The sequence below is a fragment of the Penicillium digitatum genome, chromosome 2 (assembly GCF_016767815.1).
Source record: "Penicillium digitatum chromosome 2, complete sequence".
Classification (NCBI taxonomy): domain Eukaryota; kingdom Fungi; phylum Ascomycota; class Eurotiomycetes; order Eurotiales; family Aspergillaceae; genus Penicillium; species Penicillium digitatum.
In genome coordinates, this window is record NC_089385.1 from 853,447 (window position 1) to 873,806 (window position 20,360).

General features: G+C 50.3%; 8 protein-coding genes and 2 non-coding genes across 10 annotated transcripts; 5 read left to right on the forward strand and 5 right to left on the reverse strand.

The window, feature by feature from the left end:
* Nucleotides 1–1,344: 1,344 nt before the first annotated feature.
* On the forward strand, nt 1,345–4,361 carry Pdw03_6376 (DNA repair protein Rad4; the record flags this gene model as incomplete). Its single annotated transcript, XM_066101331.1, has 5 exons — nt 1,345–1,378; nt 1,470–1,942; nt 1,995–2,198; nt 2,252–2,609; nt 2,659–4,361. The coding sequence occupies 5 exons, from the start codon at nt 1,345–1,347 to the stop codon at nt 4,359–4,361; spliced, it is 2,772 nt and encodes a 923-aa protein (XP_065956414.1).
* Nucleotides 4,362–4,887: 526 nt separating this feature from the next.
* Pdw03_tRNA67 lies at nt 4,888–4,960 on the forward strand. Its single transcript has one exon. It is a non-coding gene; the product is annotated as a tRNA-Lys (tRNA).
* A 268-nt stretch (nt 4,961–5,228) lies between these two features.
* Nucleotides 5,229–7,214, forward strand: Pdw03_6377 (DNA repair protein rhp41; the record flags this gene model as incomplete). Its single annotated transcript, XM_066101332.1, has 3 exons — nt 5,229–5,296; nt 5,364–5,385; nt 5,448–7,214. The coding sequence occupies 3 exons, from the start codon at nt 5,229–5,231 to the stop codon at nt 7,212–7,214; spliced, it is 1,857 nt and encodes a 618-aa protein (XP_065956415.1).
* Nucleotides 7,215–7,466: 252 nt separating this feature from the next.
* On the forward strand, nt 7,467–8,735 carry Pdw03_6378 (BSD; the record flags this gene model as incomplete). Its single annotated transcript, XM_066101333.1, has 3 exons — nt 7,467–8,174; nt 8,235–8,388; nt 8,452–8,735. 3 exons carry the CDS (start codon nt 7,467–7,469, stop codon nt 8,733–8,735), a joined length of 1,146 nt encoding a protein of 381 aa, XP_065956416.1.
* Nucleotides 8,736–9,355: 620 nt separating this feature from the next.
* On the reverse strand, nt 9,356–11,446 carry Pdw03_6379 (RanGTP-binding protein; the record flags this gene model as incomplete). The annotated part of the gene is made up of 5 exons (XM_014680064.2): nt 9,356–11,015; nt 11,068–11,168; nt 11,222–11,279; nt 11,337–11,368; nt 11,426–11,446. 5 exons carry the CDS (start codon nt 11,444–11,446, stop codon nt 9,356–9,358), a joined length of 1,872 nt encoding a protein of 623 aa, XP_014535550.2.
* A 442-nt stretch (nt 11,447–11,888) lies between these two features.
* Nucleotides 11,889–14,082, forward strand: Pdw03_6380 (Translation release factor eRF3, putative; the record flags this gene model as incomplete). The annotated part of the gene is made up of 2 exons (XM_014680063.1): nt 11,889–13,958; nt 14,020–14,082. The coding sequence occupies 2 exons, from the start codon at nt 11,889–11,891 to the stop codon at nt 14,080–14,082; spliced, it is 2,133 nt and encodes a 710-aa protein (XP_014535549.1).
* Nucleotides 14,083–14,510: 428 nt separating this feature from the next.
* Pdw03_6381 (Pre-rRNA processing protein, putative) lies at nt 14,511–15,074 on the reverse strand (the record flags this gene model as incomplete). The annotated part of the gene is made up of 1 exon (XM_014680062.1): nt 14,511–15,074. One exon carries the CDS (start codon nt 15,072–15,074, stop codon nt 14,511–14,513), a length of 564 nt encoding a protein of 187 aa, XP_014535548.1.
* Nucleotides 15,075–15,472: 398 nt separating this feature from the next.
* Nucleotides 15,473–15,544, reverse strand: Pdw03_tRNA95. Its single transcript has one exon. It is a non-coding gene; the product is annotated as a tRNA-Glu (tRNA).
* A 1,257-nt stretch (nt 15,545–16,801) lies between these two features.
* Pdw03_6382 (AIG2-like) lies at nt 16,802–17,419 on the reverse strand (the record flags this gene model as incomplete). Its single annotated transcript, XM_014680061.1, has 1 exon — nt 16,802–17,419. The coding sequence occupies one exon, from the start codon at nt 17,417–17,419 to the stop codon at nt 16,802–16,804; it is 618 nt and encodes a 205-aa protein (XP_014535547.1).
* Nucleotides 17,420–17,601: 182 nt separating this feature from the next.
* Nucleotides 17,602–19,401, reverse strand: Pdw03_6383 (reverse transcriptase; the record flags this gene model as incomplete). The annotated part of the gene is made up of 1 exon (XM_014680060.2): nt 17,602–19,401. One exon carries the CDS (start codon nt 19,399–19,401, stop codon nt 17,602–17,604), a length of 1,800 nt encoding a protein of 599 aa, XP_014535546.2.
* Between the last annotated feature and the right edge of the window lie 959 nt (nt 19,402–20,360).

Here is a 20,360-nt window from a genome sequence, read left to right on the forward strand (position 1 = left end):
AATTCACAGCCTCGGCGAAAACTTCAACACGTTCCCAACTCTTTACAATGTATGTTGTACATTGGAAGTGAGAGGAAATTTTAGATGGATCTATCGCTTAACAAAAGTTAAAAAATCTTTGGAATTGGAATTGCAAGGCCTTTGCTAAAATTCGGATACGGCCGAGCCTGGGTGGAGGTAAAACACACGACCAATCGGCATGGCTCAGGACAAAAAGGTGTGAGCACCACGCAACTGACAGATGCAAGCGAAATGTAGATCATGCACGTCTAGAGTAGGTCTGGAGAGGGGAATCATCCCTTCAACACTTCAACAATGAGGAGTTAGTGTCAAAATGTCGACGCTAGCATTGTCATTGTTAACCTACCTTTTTTTTAGCCCGGTCTCATTCAGAAAGTTTTCTGTGTTGCAGACCTCCCTCTAGAAGGGCCCTTGTCAACTCTTTGGGACAACCTAACTGATCAATTGGCAGGCGAGTTATCTCTCCTGGTGTGGGTTTTATTGCCTAAAATGTATCCCTCCTTGGAGCTCATGGAACTCTGCGAGGGAGAAACAAAGAACGGCTGGGATGTGTGCTAGACGCAGTGTGGTAGATGACAGTTTAGTTATACGAGTCGCTTTTGATTAGCGTCCTGGATTTCCTATATACATCTTACCTGCTCGACATGTACTACTTTGGAAGACAACTTATTATCAGAAAGCTCGTACAGTTGCGCTCCCGTTTTGATATATCCTTGGTCCATTAGGACTCACTGTCCAACTATATACAAAGGTAAACCATCATCTTCTTTGGATATAGTACTATCCTTCGCTTGTCTTTTTCCGGTGCTTAAGCTTATTTTGATCAGGAAAGGAAATGTTTTGGCCGAGTCGCGGTCGAAAGAGGACGATAGAGAATATCCTCGATTGGGTGTGTACATTAGCGTTCGCGTATTTTTTTCATATTACATTAAATCCAAGTGAGGCATCAATAAGTTAAACAATCACAGTCAGTATCTGGAAAAACAAGGCATCAACGAGTAAACGATTTAAACCTGTTGATACAGGACAACACGCAGACAGCTTGCTTCCTAATCAGGTTATATTGGTGTCGGTACGGATTAATCAAAGTCCGATATGACGCACCTTGTGATTTGAAAGTACCCGAAGTGCAATGCATCAACATGGCTTGAGCGAGGACATTTTTTCCTTCTGAGAATATCGTTTCGAAGTAACATTGAACATTTTACATTTTGTATTCCTTGATGTTTTGTCTCATTGCAGGGCGGGGTACTGAACGCCACTTTGAGTGCTGACGCGCGACGCGTTGAACATCATCGGACCAAAAACCTGGAAATTTGCTACATGACTCTACATTTCAAACCATTGGTTTTAAATGGTGCGACAAACACCACCTCACTCCGCAAGGAGCCGGGCGACGCCCTCCCGTCAACCTAAACGCCAGAGACAGACAGATGACCATACTCCAGATGTCTATCAAGAACTGTTGGAGGAGGCTGAAGCTAAAGATCCCGAGCAATTTGCTTTGAACAGACCAATTAAGAGACGCAAGGCCGGAGATATGAAAGCTATCCCCGTGGGGCTAGGGGCCTCGGAACAAACAGATCAGGACACAGAAGCAAACAAACATAGCACCCAATCAGTGCAAACTGTTTATGATTCATCGACATCGGAAGAATCAGATGTTGACTGGGAAGATGTTGAATTGCAGCAACCGCCCCTGTCCCTGTTGAATAGACGCTTGGCGTCTGAAGGCGACAATGAGATGCTCCAGATCACACTAGAGCAAGAACCCGAGAAGCACAAAAGAGCAGGCCAAAGAAGGAAGCCCTTAAATGGAGCTGAGAGAAAAGCTAGACTTGATGTGCATAAATGTCATCTTCTTTGCCTCCTTGGCCACGTTCAGTTACGCAACATGTGGTGCAATGACGAGGGTTTACAGGTGAGAATTGGCCTGCTTGGGTACATCGATTGGGGGTTTAACAATATCATAGGAATTCCTGAAGAAGACACTCTCTAGGAAAGTAATCGCTCTTCTGCATCCAGATGAGGATAAACCGCATTATAGCAGATCCACCACGTTTATGGATGGTCTCAACCAGGCTGCAGATACTTTCACACGCAGATTTCAGGTCACCAAACCAGGAATGAAACGGGCTCATTGGGCGGAAGATGAATCGCAATTAAAGCAGAAATTGGTATTATTCGCTGTTTTTTCTATCGATAATTATTCGCTGACACGGGTGTGTAGGAGTCAATCATGCCAAATGCCGAAGTCTTTTTGTCCAAAGGGGATTTCCGTACCCAAGCTAAGACAATGCAAGGTTCCCGGGACTTCGGGGCTCAGCTATTCTGTGCCCTTTTACGGTCTGTAGCCGTAGAGGCGAGACTTGTTTGCTCATTACAACCGCTGCCATTGTCTGGCACTGTGAAAGACATAACGCCGTCTAAACCAAAGCATCAACATATTGTGATATCCTCAGACGATCCTGGATCCTCAACAGATGAACGCAGCAAGAGCGAAAAATCACCTGCAGCTCCAAGGCCTCGACGGATTGGACAGCCTAAATTCGCCCCCTCTCGCCCCCCTCAACCAAAATTCCACTCGGGTATGTGACATTTAGTGATTGTTAGTGTACGCTTAACTAACATCCATAGGCCCGGTTCCGATATTGCGAGACTCATCATTTCCAGTGTTTTGGGTGGAAGCGTTCAACGAAGCTGCACATAAATGGGTTTCAATTGACCCTATCGTAACAAAATCCCTTGCAAAACCTTCGAAATTTGAACCGCCTGCGAGTGACTCTTTAAATGTGATGAACTATGTGGTTGGATTCGAGGATGACGCATCCGCGAGAGACCTCACTCGTCGCTATGTTAAAGCCTTTAATGCAAAGACGCGGAAACTGCGCGTGGAGTCCACACGGAATGGCGAGGAATGGTGGGATAGGGCTCTAAAGGCCTATGAAAAACCCTTCTTCGAGGATCGTGATGAGGCAGAAATTAGTGAATTAACATCCAAATCAGCAGCTGAGCCCATGCCACGCAATATCCAGGACTTTAAGGACCATCCTGTCTATGCGCTTGAGCGTCATGTCCGTCGCAATGAAGTGATTTACCCCAAGCGAATCATTGGACACGTGGGGTTGGGGAAAAGCACAGCACGGAGTGAGACATCAGAACCCGTTTATCGTCGATCTGACCTGCATATTGTGCGAAGCTCCGATAAATGGTATCGCCTTGGGCGGGATGTTAGAGTTGGCGAGCAGCCTCTTAAGCGTGTTTCTGCAAGTCGAAACAAGGGCGGGGGCTTGAGTGATGATGAAGATGAAAATGAGCCCCAGGAGACTACACTATACGCCGAGTTCCAGACAGAAATCTACGTTCCACCACCGGTGGTTCAGGGAAGAATCCCGAAGAACACATATGGAAATCTCGATGTCTATGTGCCCAGCATGGTTCCGCCTGGCGGAGTTCACATCAAGCGGCCGGAGGCAGTTCGAGCAGCTCGAATCCTTGGCATTGACTATGCCGACGCAGTCACTGGGTTTGAATTTAGAGGCCGTCGAGGCACGGCTATACTCGGGGGGGTTGTTATTGCTATTGAGTACCAAGAGGCGCTTGAGGAAGTTATGAGGGGTCTCGAGGATGAGAGGCGGCATGCTGCACTGGAAGCAAGAGCTGCGGAGGCTCTGAGGTTCTGGCGGCTGTTTTTGATAAAGCTTAGGATTGCAGAGAGGGTCAAGGAATATGCTGGCGATGACGAAGAACAGGTCGAGGACATCGAGGATGAAATGGATGTTGAAGATGCTGGTGGTGGTTTCTTCCCTGAACCAGACCAACCAGCTGTTGGCCCGTTTCTGGAAGCTCTTGGAAAGGGGAGAGTGGTGCATGATCAGCATTTTCCCGACGAATACGTGGAAAATGAAATAGAACCGCCCTTCCAAGAGGTTCATACTCTTGGAGGGGGGTTCCTGCCCGATAATCCTCTAGCCCCAGACCCGGTGGAACCTCAAAGGCCTGCGCCATTGACCATAACCCGGGCATCGATTCCCAAGAGTATTGCCAGGAACAAAGCATCAAAAACGCCTCGCTACTCACTGGTAGTTGTACCAAACCACAGCTCAAACTCGATATCCGTACCCCAGGTTCTCGCAGGATCATCCGACAAGGCTCCTACCGCCATAGATCTATCGACATATGGTGGATCCAAATCAGCAAGTGTGGTTAATGTCTCCCGGCCACCGTCACCAGTGCCCAGTTCTAATTCTGACAGCGAGATCGAGAAGGGATCTTTGCTTTCTGAGGACCCTGAAGATGAGGATGCTATTCCCGAGTGGCTGATGTCTGATGAGGACTAATTTTTGACAACCAGACCATTATATGTTACCTGTATGTAGATGCAAGGTGAAAAGAAAATTGTCCATTTTCCACAGGCGAGCGGTCCATCTTGAAACACGTGGTAGGACTATATTTTATAACCTTATATCTCCAGGTGTTAACAGACACGCTGTCCTTTGGTTTAAGTTGTCAGTCGATGGCTACTGACAGGTATTCTGGAAGCCTCATGTCAATTTCAGGGAAATCGAAAGGCTACATCACCGTCGGGTTGGGAATTACATAGTGTCAAGCCAGAAATATACAACTAATTCCACATTGTCGTAAACAGCGTGTTAACTCCCTGGGGAGGCTGGATATCACATATGGAGTTGAACGCTTAGCATAACTCCATATAGACTATCGTTTTGCCATATGAAGTTATAATTTGCATTAACTGAGATTTTGGAGGTGAACCACAGGAATGTAATGTCGCTCTCGTGTGAGCTGCAGGGAAGACAATCTTCATTGGATTATTCGGCATTAAGTGGAACAACTTCCAACAGCCCAGCCGGGCTAGCTCAATCGGTAGAGCGTAAGACTCTTAATCTTAAGGCTGCGGGTTCGACCCCCGCGTTCGGCTATTCCTAAAACCAAACCTGAGATTTCTTTTTTTTCCCGTTTTCTTTTTACTTTTCTACTCAGTCCAGAGTGGAAAAAAAAATACATGATGCTGTTTGTTTTGTCATCTTTGGACTGTTGTGAATGGAGGTCGAAACCACAACGCACGGACCACGTCGATATTAGCGACGCGTCGACGCGAACGGCCTGAGGCATCTCTCCCCTAACGTCATACCTTTAATCAGTAGGCCCCTGTCCGATGCTTCAAGCCTTGAACCATCGTCATTGCGATGAAAGAACCGCACGAGTCTCGAAAGCTGCCAGAGACCCCTCGAAATCAGCCCCGCAACCCGAGAAGGTCTAGTCCACCAGATCTTCTATCAACTGCCACGAAAACCATCAGCGCACGGAACCGATCACCACAGTTATCGACATCAGCAAGCACTCGTAAGCGAACATCGTTGCCACGAGTTCAATCCACTCTCACGCAAATTGATTTCGTGACACAGCCCACACCTTCGAATGATGACCAGCTTGGCTACATTGACGAACACAAGCGTCACGACGATACCCAAGAAACACATCAGCGGCCAAATGTAGATGACGGGTCTGACAAAGATTCAGATTATCTACCCGTCCCACCAGTTCGGTCAGAATGTGTCTCGAAATTCAAGATGAGTGAACGAGAGCGCGATTCGAATCAACGCCCGCAGAAGCGGAGGAGCTCTGGAATCGTCAGTCAAGATGCAAACCGAAGTCACGGAGCACGAAAGAGCGAGACACCGAGAGCAAGTGTTCGTCTTAAGGGCGGTCGAAAATTTTTGGAGAAGTCAGTTGGAAAGCGGGATAAGACTTTAACTCAGATGGACTTTGTACGACGTTACATTACCATCGATGATGATGACGACGACGTGAACATGGGATATATCCAACCGATACCGCAGAAGAAAAACATACAATATGAAAAGACAGAACATGCGCGCAAAGTGAACCAACCACAGCCTATGAAGCGTGCGACTCCTGCCAAACGAAAGCGCAGAGCTTTTGAAGAAGAGCTGGATCTCTCAACCGGGGAACCTATATCTCAACCAAAAGAAGCGCAAGAATCAAATACCGGAAGTCGAGTTGAAGGAGAGCATGCATCTACAATCCCTGTTACACCGCGGAAGTATGGGACGCGCGAGATTCCTTCTTCACAGACACCCGAAAGCCCTGGCCTCGCCATCATAACCTCGTCTCAATTTCGCAGTGCTACTCGCTCTCCTTCAAAATGGAAACTGTTAAACCTCACGGATCACCCCTTGCAACCGATTAAAGAAGAATTCCTGGAAGCTCGGCGAGTGGCCGAAAATTCACAAGTCCCTGGAGGTGAATCCTTACCACGACCAACAACACTCGATTCTCTAAGCAGCTATAAAAATTTGATCCATTCCGATCTAACCACTACTGAGGAATTCACCTCATCTGCACCTGCAACAGAGTCAATTTCCCAGAAGCTCCCCATCGAAGCAAATGGGAACTCGAGAAATGAAACCACCAAGAGGGAGAGGACAGTCGTCTACGAAACGGATGCGGACTCAGAATACGGAGACTCCGAGGACAACCTTGATAGACGTTCCGTGACGCCATCTCTAAAGAAAAACCGTCGAGCATTTGGTCCGCCGGACAGCTCACAGGTGACCCAACACAGCCCAGAGTCACCCAAGGATGATTCCCAAGAACTTCCTCTGCCAGCTGTGCAATCGAGCCCTGGATTAGATGATGCACCTCCATCCGAAGGTCCAATGTCTGATGCCTCAATTTGCTACCAACGAATGCACGCAGCTACACAATTCCCGCACGAGCCAATACCAACGCTGAATACGCAGAAGATGTCTGAGCTTTTCCCCCACGAAGGCAGTAGCCAGTACACAAATTTGGGTGCCTGGAGGCCTTACTTTCAAAAACAAGTACGGGGGCCATTCTCGCAAACCCAGACAAAGAGCCAGGAAGGCGACAAAGAGTCTACTGAAATGGTCCCCGAGTCATCGCCCATCCAGGAACGAGTATGTGGAATAGAGTCGGGCGACGGTTCGTTCCAGCGACCTCGAGTTCCTGGCTCAGTGGTACAAGTTGAGTCCTCGCAGGCGGTAGATCGAGATCCTCAATGGAAGGGTCGGGTCCTCTCTCGGAGCCAGCTTCTTACATCGAGCGTCATGGAGAGCGTTCCGCTTCCGAATTTTTGGAACGGGAGTCAGGATAGTGTAGGAGAGCCTTATAGCTTACCTGAAGCATGACATTGTTTTGGACGTCATTATTCAAGAGACACCATGATTTATGAACATACAAGAAATGACAAAACACTATTAAATGGAGGTTACTATGAATATAGTTATCACCTTGAATAGATGACCAATGTGTATATATGATATAGGTGGGTTTGAAGATCGTCGCAAGCGGGGCGGTCGGGCCGTGGACGAACGCGGAGGTACTGCAACCTTGTGCGTCCAAGTCTTTGACCCTCTTTTCCCTTTTGCAACTTCCCAATCATGGATATCGCTTACGATCACATCCAGGAGGAGGCTTTTTCCAACAAGGAGGGAGCCCCTTCCGACTCCAATCCGCAGGAGTCCAGCGCCAACCTCAACGATGAGCTACAAGAGACCTTCCGCGCATTCTCAGCCAGTCCCTGGGGCTCCCGAATCGGAGGACTATGGAACAATGTACGCAAGCAGGGAGAATCATACTACGAGGGTGCTCGCCAGGAGTATGCAGCTGCTAGTGAGGAAGCTGTGAAAGGATTTTCAGATCTGAGGGACACACTCGCCGACCGGACAAAGGGGCTGTCTCTCAGCACTGCTGCTTTGACAAGCAGTGGCGAGAGACAAATTGACGAGACTGTCACACCTAAGGCTGCCGCAGAAGTAGGACAACTTAGCGACAAGAGGGAACTCGGAGGCGCTGGCGCCAGTGGAGGAGAAAGCTTTATTACCCGGTTGAAGGCGGAAGCCGCTCGGCGGCTGAAGGAGATCGAGAAGGCAGAGGAAGCAGCTGATGAAGCGATCCTGCGATTCGGAATGAATATCAGCCAGAAGCTGCGTGAGGCCGTTAGCATTTTGCCCCCGGATACCGACGAGTCCGGCAAGCTTCTTTTCGAGAGCAAGGATGCCGAGGGAAAGCGGGTCATTCATGCCACACGGTTCGAGGCACAACTGCATGTTATTCATTCAAACTTGGAAAGCTTCACCAAGGACCCGGTCAGTGATGAGTGGCCTTCTTTCAAAAAGGAGTTCAATGTTGAGACCAAGACGGGTGAGATCGCCGCCGATTTGGAGAAGTACCCCGAGCTCCGTTCGGCCATGGAAAAGCTCGTGCCGGAGCAGGTTGAATACGTCGACTTCTGGACTCGTTACTACTTCCTGCGTCTCGTCGTGGAGACCGAGGAGAAGAAGCGCAAGGAGCTTTTGAAGGGTATGTTGAGTCCATCAATCTGGTGATCTTTGATTTTCAGCTCTAACCACTTCTACTCTATAGGTGCCTCCGCTGAGGACGAAGAAGAAGTCGGCTGGGATGACGACTCTGACTCTGAGTCTCAGTCTCCCTCTACTCCACAGGTCCGCTCCGGTGCTCAGACCCTCGCTCCCACCAAAGAAACAGAGAAAGCCGAGCCTCGCCGTTCACACGACCAGCATTCCCAAGCCGACAGCGAATCTAGCTACGATGTTGTGAGCGGCACTGCTAGCCGCACACCTGGTAGTCCCAAGGAAAAGGTCTCCTCCGCTGCGAAGGCGGATGAGAGCGACGAAGATTGGGAGTAATTCCTTATTCCATTACAAGGACACATCGGCAAGAGGATCTTAGTTGGTTACGAGGGCGCTTGTCTATACCATATACCCCCGAGATTGTGGTCTTACACTACTGCGTGCGCCAGCTTAAACACGGTCAGTTGCCTCCTGGAAATCTGCTTTGGTTGGAGTTTAGGAATATTGGGTCTCTTGTCTTTGGCGTTTCAGGCTTTTTTTTCTCCCTCTCCTTTAATTCCCGGCTTCGTTTCCTGCAACTTGCTTTCAGTGAGCGATTTTATCTGTCTATGTGGTTGATATCTGAATAGTCATTCCTTTTATCTACATAGCATCTTACTTTGGGGCTCTGACCATCTAAGCTCTCACGTATACTAGTAGCCGATATTTAATGGCCGCTACAGATGTTGGCTTTCGCCAGAACAATCTAACATCCAACGGAGAATTCGTCCCAAGGGCATGATAAAAAATATCAACCTTGCAATGCGCTTGCTATCTCATAATCATGATCATAATACATGTACAAGCATCATAGTCTATGGATTTCCCATTCATTTCCCATCCAATCTGTAGTGCCAGAGCCTATATCTCCATCGTTTAGAGACCTACCCATATCTTTTTGAAAGGAGCGACTCAGCCTACACAGGCCTCACACCACGGTGACTACTTGGACGGAAATTCGACGAGCTTTTGCGCACCGGGGTCTCCGGTGTGCTCTCCCTGGAACGAAGATGGAAGCCCTGCGACCGGCCACTAGGCGAGTAAGGATCGCCAGCATATTGGTGGGGATCGGTACCGGACTCCCAGCCGTACTGGTAGTCCTCACCGCGGTGTTTGACCGGGCTTTCATTGTAGGGGTCCCAGCCAACGCGACGACGGGCCTCGGAGCGCAGCCGCTGGCGGTGCTGTTCGTCACCACCAGCGCCAGTGGTGGAGGATTCTTCCAGGAAGAAGTTGAGGAGCTCATCGCTGATGGAGAGGTGAGATTGTTGCTGGAATTGCTGGAGGGATGTTAGGCGGAGGAGAGTTTCGAGGAGGGAAAGGGAGGTGCGGATATTCTCAAAGTGAGGGTTGAAGACTGTTCTTGTGGCAGTGGCAGATGAGAATGACAGATTTGATGGAGACGGGGAGTGTGATGAAAGACTCTTCTCATTCAGTGACAGCCTGGCCATAATATTTGGGTCGATTGAGGGTTCGTCAGTGGATGAGTCGGGGTTTTCGGCTTCGGACTCGCTATCGGAGGTTTCATCTTCGTTGTAGACTTCAAATGCAATCCATTCTGGGTCCAGTCCAGGAGGCAGACGCCATTCTTCGGGTATGGAGTCTTCATGCAGATAATTGAAGCTGTTTTTATCTGGATTTTCGCCTCCTTTCAGCTGTGCGTCGAGTTGAGCTTGCTCCTCGTCCTCTGGTTCCTCCTCAGGTTCTGTTTGAGGGAAGTCCTCCTCTACCTCGTCGCGTTCCATCATGCGTCGTGGCGGGAGAGCATTCAAGTCCCGTTTCAACAGCAGCACCGGATTGTTTGTTTCGCCCTCTGTGCTGATGTTGAGGATCCTCCCGGTGTCTGCGTAAAAAATTTTTGAAATTTGATGAATAGGAAGAATCTCCCTTATCCCTGCCGTGGAAACGCCTTCATAGTTTTGGGGCTGCGGATCATTCTCGTCGATTGTATGGAGTCGGCTATCATCCAAGTCTTCAATGATCAGGACTTGATAAGCGTATTCATCGGACCCAGCTGGTCCTGGAAGATTCTTTCGTAGGCGTTCGTCTGGATCCTGCAATGAGGCTATGGGAACGCGACGTAGCTTCAAACGTGCCTTATGCATGACCTCCTTCCATGTAGCCTCGCGGACAGATTCCTCATCCTGGGGTCGCAGGTGGCTGGCAAATAGCATGTACATCGATAAAGTAAACGTCGGCCCTACTTGCACTGCCTGAGATGGGGACATTGAATATTGTGTATCACCTGCCGTGAGAAACGTGCTTGCTTGGAGGAGCCGGGATGGTGATACCGTCGCGGGCAAGTTAGTGGATAACTTGGCCCCTGAGGTGGTGATGGCCAGGTTCATCAGTGGCACTGCGTCTTCAATCCGAGCCAAAAGCTTCTTGATATCTTTGATAATAAGCTTGATTTCTTTCTCGCCGTTCGTCTGATCTTTGGACGATCTTGCTCCTTTGCGTCTCAGTTCTTCAGATGCTGCGGCTTTTCCCAGCCGCTGTCCCAGGGCTTGAATTTCCCATCTCAGAGACTTCGTGAGGTCGACAGCAGATTCCAAGGACGTGTTTCCTCGAGCAGCGCTAGACCAATTGTTAGCTTTCTGACAATCCCACTCACTATCGGGTGATTTACATCAACTCAATCATGTCAATAGCGGGGGCGATAACTTGTATCTTGCTCTCCAGGCGTTGTTGCAAGGAGATCAGCTCATCTCGGTCCTCGCTCTTGACATTCTGGGGGAACTAATCAGCACTGACTTCTTTCCGCAGCCGAAAAGAATACTTACTCTGAGCAAGCGCGATGACTGGCGCATTGCATAACTGGCAGTTATTGCAATCCCCGAGCTGAATAACAGCTGTTAGCATTGAAGGGTGTCGTTCCTCAATTATTTTGAAGCATACCGAATGGCATAATTCATAGCCTGCCGGGTGAGCTGTGTGCAATCCACGAATTAGCTGCTAGTCCTTGACCAATGATATACAATACAAACCCCAGTTAGAAAAGTATCCATTTTGGTTCACTTTAAAGGCCAACGGCCTTTAAAATTTCTTGGGCAAATCTTATTGACAGGCGATATAAAAGGCCCCTGAGCAACAAACTGCATGGAGGGGTGCTTATCGATAAGAGAATGAAAGCTCAACGGTCAGCCCAACTCCCAGACACTTGTGCCTTTAATATTTGAAAAGAGATAGTGCAGTAAGGTTAGACGATTGAAAAAGCCAGAAGCATAAGCAAACAGATTAGTTTCCTAGAACTCCTTCTTGTCACGCACAATGGAAGAAACCCATTCAGTATAATATCACGTGAAAAAAAATAATCGCGGGGTCTTAGTCATACACCTGTGCAAAATCAAAAGGCACTGGGGCCCCCTCTTATTGACCCAACCTATACTTGTCCAAATCCGTCTTGGTTTAGCATTTTCGTGATAATTTGACCTTGAATCTTATTTCACGATGTCAAACCAAACACCTGAATCCTGGGAGGATGAGCTCTCCCGCCAGGCTGAGGGCGTTAATCTGAACGCACAATCTCGCCCTCAGGCCCAAGCACCCTCATTCCAACCTGGCGCCGCCTCTTTCACACCTGGAGCCTCTTCCTTCGTCCCCGGACAACAGTACCAACAGTATGCTGGTTACCCCCAGCAGGGATATTCTCAGTACGGCCAACAACAGGCCTACGGTGGCTACCAGCAGCATCAAGCCTACGGCCAGTACAACGCCTATGCCCAACAGCCTGGTGGCTTCAACCAGTACAACAATGGACAGCAACAGCAGCAATACGGTGGTTATACCCAGCAGCCTCGCCATAATGCGCCTGTAGCAGCACAGCAGCAACCCCAGGCTGCAGCACCGGCTCAGTCTGCTCCCAAGACTGCATCAAATGCTGCGCCCAAGGCCAAGGTTCTGTCCATCGGTGCCCCCTCCTCCAGCGCTGCCCCCAAGACCAAGGTCCTTTCGATCGGCACTCCTACGCCGGCAGCCAAGCCTGTTGACACTACCCCCAAGGAGGCCAATGGTGATACCAAGGGCGCCGCAGCTGCTGAGGCAGGCTCAAAGGTGGCGGCCACCAAGGGCCTTGACAAGACAGATAAGGCCGCTGTCGCTGGCAAATCTTCTCCCACGCCATCATCTGACCGCTCTAGCCCAGCCCGCGGTGAGATGGCCAAGCAAGCTCGCGATGCCAATGCCGTCGCAAAGTCTCAGCTAGCTGATGTTGATGACGCAACTCTAAAGGAAATCTACGGTGAGCGCAGAGAGCACGTTAACGTTGTCTTCATCGGCCACGTCGACGCTGGCAAGTCCACCCTGGGAGGTTCTCTCTTGCATGCCACCGGCATGGTCGACGAGCGTACACTGGACAAATACAAGAAGGAGGCCAAGGAAGCTGGTCGAGAGACCTGGTACCTCTCGTGGGCTCTTGATCTGACCCAGGAGGAACGCTCCAAGGGTAAGACAGTCGAGGTTGGCCGTGCTTTCTTCAAGGTCACCATCCCGCACCCGGAGGGTGATATCGAGCGTCAATTCTCGATCTTGGATGCGCCTGGTCACAAGTCCTATGTTCCTCATATGATTGGTGGTGCGTCTCAGGCTGATCTCGGTTGTTTGGTGATCTCTGCCCGTAAGGGTGAGTACGAGACTGGATTCGAGAAGGGTGGCCAGACCCGCGAACACGCGTTACTTGCAAGAAACACTGGCGTTTCCAAACTTATCATAGCGGTGAATAAGATGGATGACCCTACTGTCGAGTGGGACAAGGCCCGTTTCGAAGAATGCACCGTCAAAGTCATCAAATTCTTGGAAGCCCTGGGGTATAAGAAGTCGGACATTTTCTGCATGCCTATCTCTGCCCAGCGTACCATCGGTATCAAAGACCGAGTCCCCAAAGAATTGTGCGATTGGTACGACGGTCCGTCGCTGCTCGAATTCCTGACTGCATTCGAGCTCCCCGAGCGTAAGGTCAACGCGCCGTTCATGATGCCGATCAGTGCCAAGTACCGTGACATGGGTACCATGGCAGAGGGTCGCATTGAGTCCGGTATCATTAAGAAGAGTGGTACCTATCTCATGATGCCTAACCGCGAGGAGATTCAAATCTCTGCTATGTACGGTGAAACAGAAGAAGAGATTTCGACCGCCAAGGTTGGTGACCAAGTTCGCCTGCGTATCCGTGGCATTGAGGAAGAAGACTTCTTCCCTGGTTTCGTGCTCTGCTCGCCTAAGCGCCCCGTTCACTGTGTATCTGCTTTCGAGGCTAAGATTCGTATCTTGGATCTGAAGAACATTCTGACAGCCGGTTTCAACTGTGTCCTGCACGTCCACTCCGCTGTTGAGGAAGTTACTTTCGCCGCTCTTCTTCACAAGCTCGAGCCCGGCACCGGCCGCAAGAGCAAGCGCCCTCCCCAGTTCGCCAGTAAGGGCCAGACCATTATTGCCCGTCTCGAGGTTACTAGCACCGCTGGTGCGGTCTGTGTCGAGACTTACGAAGAGTACAACCAATTAGGTCGTTTCACCCTGCGTGACCAGGTATGTTTTTTTCACCCTCTTCCCATTTATTTTTCTCTCATGGCTAACAAGAGGATTGTAGGGTCAAACCATTGCCATTGGTATGATTACCAAGCTCATCACTTCCGAGACCGAGGCCCAGTGAAGTGCTTTGGCCACCAAGGCTACCTGAATGTTCACCCTCTCAAAAGTGCGATAAACCGCTATTGAAAAGTGACTCCAACGCCAAAGATATGCTTGCGAAAAACTCTGAACAGGGCGGTGGGGGTGGACAGAGGTCGCGTAATGATACCACAGACAGTCCACAACTGACGATGATGAAACGTCTCTTTTTCCACATTCTTTCTTCCATAGACTTTGCTCCATCTATGAATCCAAGCGGTTGAACCGTCTATGAATTCTTAGGTTATCTCCAACCACATAGGGGCTAGCCCACGCAAGCCAGATCTGATAAAAGATCAATCGTTGGTGAAAATGCAACTATGTAACTAGAAAAGGATACCTATCGTAGGGGTCCTATTGTCACCAAGGCTAAACGGAAATAAAACAAACATATTCGACGAAAGTCCACATCTACCTTTTCTTTCCAACAACCTTTGTAAACCCGTCATCATCAATCTCGGGCTCAGCCCTCTCTCTTGGAGCCCGCACCAACCTAGGCGCTTCACCCATCTCAACATCCCCTTCTTCACTCTCACCATCCGTCTCCTGATCCTCATCCGCAACCTCAACCTTCTGGAACTGGGCCGCAGCAGAGCGATTTTGGCTTTTCTTCTGGAATTTCTCCAACATCTGTTGGATAGTGCCGAACTCGCCGCGATCCGTCTGCGCCTTCAGCTCCATGATCATGTCCGCAACGTCCGCAGCGCTCTCGTCGTCCACCGCCACTTCAAATTCGTCACTCATCACCTGAATGAGCACTTCCTCCAGGTCCTCGGCGTCGGTCTCGGGTCGGTCAGCCAGCATATCGGAGATAGCGCCGCAAAGCCAGTCCCGCTTCTCGCTTGAGTTGGGACCGCCCCAGTTTGACTGCACGGCTAGTGAGAGGGCCGGCCAGTTGTTGATTGTGAGGGTGATGGCGAGGTCAAGGTAAGAGGCAGCATCTGTGGCCGGTTGAGCTGTTAAAATTGTCGCCATTTTGGAGGGCTAGGTTTATATGGTTGTTGATTCTGAGGTTGATTTGCGATTCTTTTTTTGGGAAGACTGATAGTACCCCGCGGTCTGGGTGGAGGGAAAGACAGTTGCTGATGGAGTGGGCAAGTTTGGTTTGGATGGTAATGATGGAATACCTCAATGTCGTCTTCCTTTGAGCCTCTGTGCGATTGGTGTACTGTATTGCAATTGAGATATCTTAACACTATGTTATGTGTCTTGAAATTTTTTTAAAATGACAAAAAAAGATCCTGATCAGATATGATGAGGTCAGGTGATGACTCCTCCAAGGTCGGCCGCTATTTCCAAGGTCCCCGCCCTCTAGGGCTAACCGAATCATTGGGTACATTTTCATTTGCAATGAATGCGGCAAAAAAAGAAAACTCCGATAGGGGGAATCGAACCCCCGGCTGCCGTGTGAGAGACGGCGATGTTAGCCACTACACCATATCGGAGAGGGACAATGAGTTACCCTCTTAGGTTTAGCCTTGACCCCTTAGGTTTAGCGTCATCGGTCGCTGTGCGTGCCCGTGCGTGGTTGTATATAGATCCCTGCTTCTCCCTTCCTATCCTACAGCTCAGATTTTCTTTTTCGCCTTTCTTCTCTCTTCACCTCGCAGGTGAGGCATTTCTGCTATTGATCCGGATCACCGAGCTCCTGAGCTCCGCCACCCCTTTCCCGTGTGACTCGTCGACTTTCCTGCGATCCCGTGATGGCAACCCACGCCGTCCTCCCTCGTCCTGCCCTGTTTTCCCTTAAACTCCGATCACTGCGTTCGAGATGACGCCTTTTTCTCTGGTCCGCAGCAATGAATCTGTTCTATCGTTGGCCTTTGCGCATGCGGGCGCTTTTCCCCTACTATTTCAGGACACTCGTCCCCGTGCAGCGGGGCAGACTTGCTGCGCCAGAGTCTTCTCAACCTTGGCTGAGGGCGCTAGCTGCGTTTCGGAACCGAAGATGACTGAGATCAGATTGACTCTGTGACGACTCGTGTTAGCCGGTACTTAATCAGCGCAGGTTTATACGACTAACACTGAGACGGTTTTTTTTTAATTCTATTTTACAATGACCGCAAAATGGCTTTCGGGTCTATAAAGCCGTGAGAGATGCCGTTGTTCTGCGCGCTAACATCCATTCCCTCGATATAAACTAGTCAACATTGCGGCCGGTTCCGGAGATCCATGCTGTCCTGACTCGTATCATCAAGGTGCCTTGTGACCGAAATCCTCGCTGGCTTCACGAAAATCAGATAAAATAGAGAAAGAGACAGAAGGACAAGGAACAGATCATGCGGGCTGGAAATGGAGGGGGCGTGTGGATGAGCAGACCAATAATTTGTGCGGTATTCCCCTGGTCTGTGCATCGGATATGAAGACGATTGGCAGGCAAGCCTCGTTAGAATGTGATCCTGCCGGAGCTCTTGCCATCTGAGGTCGAGTCTTGGACGAAGGATTCCGCCTAAGCAGATTAGTCGCCGCCGCTGGCTGGGCGCATCGGTCGCGGAGTGATTTCGGTTTCTCTGCTGAGCTGCCAGCGAATGATAAGCCCCAAACGGATCTGCGGATCTGCGACTTATCTAGATTGTGTTTGAAGCATAACTATTATAAACGAAAATAGACTAACTACAGTCTCATTTAAAGTGCCTAAAAGCTCCACAGGTGAGTAGCTGTTCTACAGGGGCAATCTTGCCATCTCAAAAGACTTTTGTGTACTATGTATCCTGCAATATGCTATTCTTGGCATCGAGTTTTTTTACCGCAGCAAGTCTTCCCATTCTTTCCAACCAGACCCTGAGATCGAATATTCCATCGCTCAAATCAGTCCGATCCCCCTTGAACTTGAATGTATATCCGACATTGTCCGCAGGCTCCTTTCCATCACTATAGCGAATGCGACAAGGGCCGACTTTGTAATTTTTTGTTTCATATGCCGCAAGCCTCTCCCCATGTTCAACCGTTTGAACATGATACACTGCGCCCTCGACCACGGAGTCTGGAGCATCCAGCAGTGCAGGGTATTGCCCCCACAACTTGCACTTATAGCCCGATAGGCGTGCTGGGCGCAGTTCCGGCTCAGTTTCCAGCCCCAAAATTTCACGAATCATGGACGGGTCGGTCAACGTGCCATAGAAGAAATAGGGCCCAGTAGGCGCGTCGAACAAGTCCACGTACTTGGGTGGGTTTGGTGCTTGAAAAAAGTAATCCGAAGGAGCGGTTCTGAGTTTCAAGACGTAACTGGAGATTTTCGAGCCAGGAATTTCGGGTGGTGGTGGTGGTGGTGGTGGAGGGGGACTGTTGAGACTTATCTGCTCTCTTGCACTATCCGACATGATCGGAGTTGAGTGGAAACAATTATAAAAGCCCAAATAGAGAAATAGAAGGGTATAAGTGGCACACAAGAAAGAAAGGTTTATGTATTGAGTGTAGGTCTGAGAGCGAAGTTCCAATGGGCCATTGTAACAACCTAGTGTTATATAATCACTGCGGGTTCTGGGCCCATTACGCGCACGCGCTAGCAGTAGTGCACACCCAAATGTCCCCACTCTAGGGTCGCGGTTGCTACCGTCCTGAACGCCGACAGGATTCTGATCAGCACGTTTCTCTGAACTGTGTTCAAGTGTCGGATGTGAACTTTGTCTCTAAGCGGGTCATGCCAGACCGTCGATGCGTAGTCCACTATAGGCGCGACACATGCCTGGTAGAGCTGTCGCATCTGCTCAGGGCGCAAGAGTCGTAGTCCACTTAAGGCGATTGCCGTTTTGGTGGCGCGCTTGATAACCTGCTGGACATGCTCCTTCCAGCGAAGTTGCTGGTCGAACACCACCCCCAGTAATTTTGCTGTAGGCGATGGCTTGACGTCGGTCCCATCGAAGATGATTTGTCCTTCTCTGTGCTCTCCCTTCTTTCGGGTGAGGTGGATAAGCTCGGTCTTCTCCGCTGCAAAGCAGGATCCAGTTCGCCGCGCCCACTCTTCGATACGAGGGACATCTTCAGACTGTATCTTGGACAAATTTTCTTGAACTGAACCCCCCACTCTCCATCGGAAGTAGTCGTCAATGAATGCCGACGCACCTCCCTGGGAGTCGACGGGCTGGTCGACTAGGTCGGCGTTGAAGAATGCAAACAAAATGGGGGAAAGTGGTGATCCTTGAGCTAGCCCAGCGTTCACCAGCGGAGCAGTCTCAGTGCGGAAGTCGTCAAACCCAATGTTGGCGTGCCGGTCGCTCATGAAGCTTGCAATCCATTTTCTGGCCACCAGCGGGATCCGTCTTGTCTGGAGCGACGCATCCAGGCTTGTCTTATTGACTCCATTGAAGGCACCTTTAAGGTCGAAGGCAATTAGGGTCACCACCTTGTGCTTGTACCAGGCTTTGTCGATCGCACTGGACAGCACTAGTAGGGCTTGCTCGGTGGTCCTACCCGGCCGTCCGCCAAACTGGCTGTTTGGCAGTAGGCCGTGTTTCTCCGCCAGAAAGGACAACCGTCGGGCCATCACTGCCTCCAGGAGTTTGCCAAGTGTGTTCAAAAGTGAGATTGGGCGATAAGCACCAGGGGCCGAGTAATCCGGCTTGCCTGGTTTCCGTAAGACGATGATTTTTGCGCTCCTCCACTGTCTCGGGTGGTGTCCTAGCTCTATACACACTGCGAAGATGCTCACAATAATGGCCTTTAGATGCTTCCAAAGCTTCTTCCAGACCAGCATCGGTAAGTGATCTTCCCCGGGTGCAGTATTCCCTTTAGCTGCTTTCAGTGATCGCTCGATCTCCACTTCAGTAATCGGATGCCACTGAAGTTCCGTCTCCGATGCGATGGGTGGGCGGACTTCGGGTTTGTTCATGGCGGGGAAGAACGCATCCATGAATGCCCTCGCTTTGTCTTCATTTTGGGTGCATTCATCCGAGCCCACTCGCAATGTTGGGACACAACCCCATGTCTCTCGGGGCTTCATGTATGTCGCGGCCTTCCAGAGCTTCCCTTCACCAGCTTCGTCTAGAAACTGCTTCCAGTGCGAGGAGTTGGCTTTCTCGATGGTCCTCGTCCACGCTCGTCGTTTTTGCTGCATAGCTTCAAAGGCAGCCGTGGTGTGAGCGTGCTCTCTTCCCAACTCGGCGCAGTTTGCCTGCCACCTCCTACGCAGTTGGTTGACTTCGACTTGTTGGATTTTGAGATCTGGCGTGAACCATCGCTTAGAGTATGGCGTGGGGCGTGTGTCGGGTGTGAAGCGGTCGACCGCCTGGGCCGTGGCCGCTAAAAGGGTCTCCACTACCCGGTCGAGTGTTGGCCGGGTCTTGATCTGCTTCCATGGGTTCATCTGTCAGACGACTTCTTCGCCGATTCTCGCCCAGTCCGCGCGCTCGTACGCCTTCCTGGTTTTTGTGCTTGGCTTGCTCTGAGGTTGTAGGCTCCATTCCGAGTAGGTGGCACGGTGGTCTGATCCGTAGTTCTCGTGATACAAATGACATTTGACGAGCAAGCCTGGGTTGTCTGTCACTGTCTGGTCGATGGTCGAGTTCTGTCCTGGATTATTTAGAGCCCAGTAAGTCACCGTTCCCCGAGGGAGGCAACTGGAGAGATTGTAAGTTTGGAAGAAGGTGATCAGATCGCTGGCATCTTCAAGAAATCTGGGGGGGATATGATTGCCACCCCACATCGGATGATGTCGGTTGAAGTCGCCCGTGATGATGACGCTTGTAGAGCGTTGCTCGTTCTGTACGGCGGCTGTGATGGTGTTTGCTATTGCGGTGAGCGCCGGCATTGCTGACTCGTCATCGGCCGTAAAGAGCGGTACTGGAGGTATGTAGACAGAAAAGAAAAGAGTTTGAGAAGCGGTCGTCCAGGTCTTGATGGCTACGACATCTGGGTGGTTGCAGGGAATTTGACGGTGTGAGGAGGTGGAGATCCGTCTGTTCACGTAGATGAGGCTGCGAAACCGAACTGCGTCGGTCTGTGTAGTGGGTCGATAAAGTCGCCAGGCGCTATGGTTGACATGTGTGCGGTAGGTTGTGATCGATGGCTCCTGGATCAGAAGGATATCCAGGTCTTGGCTTTGGTGGTCATTGATGAGTGCTTCCATTCTTGGTCCTGATTTCATGATATTCAACTGAAGGATGCGTAGGTTGCTCTCTAACATCGGTTGGGGTGAGAGGTCGCGGGGGTTAGACATCGTCGATCTCCGGTAGCGTGCTCACCCCCACAGTCGAGGCAGCGGGCCCTGATTCCTGGTGGGCAGCGCTGCCGCTCGTGTTGACCTGCACAGTGTCCGCACCGCGG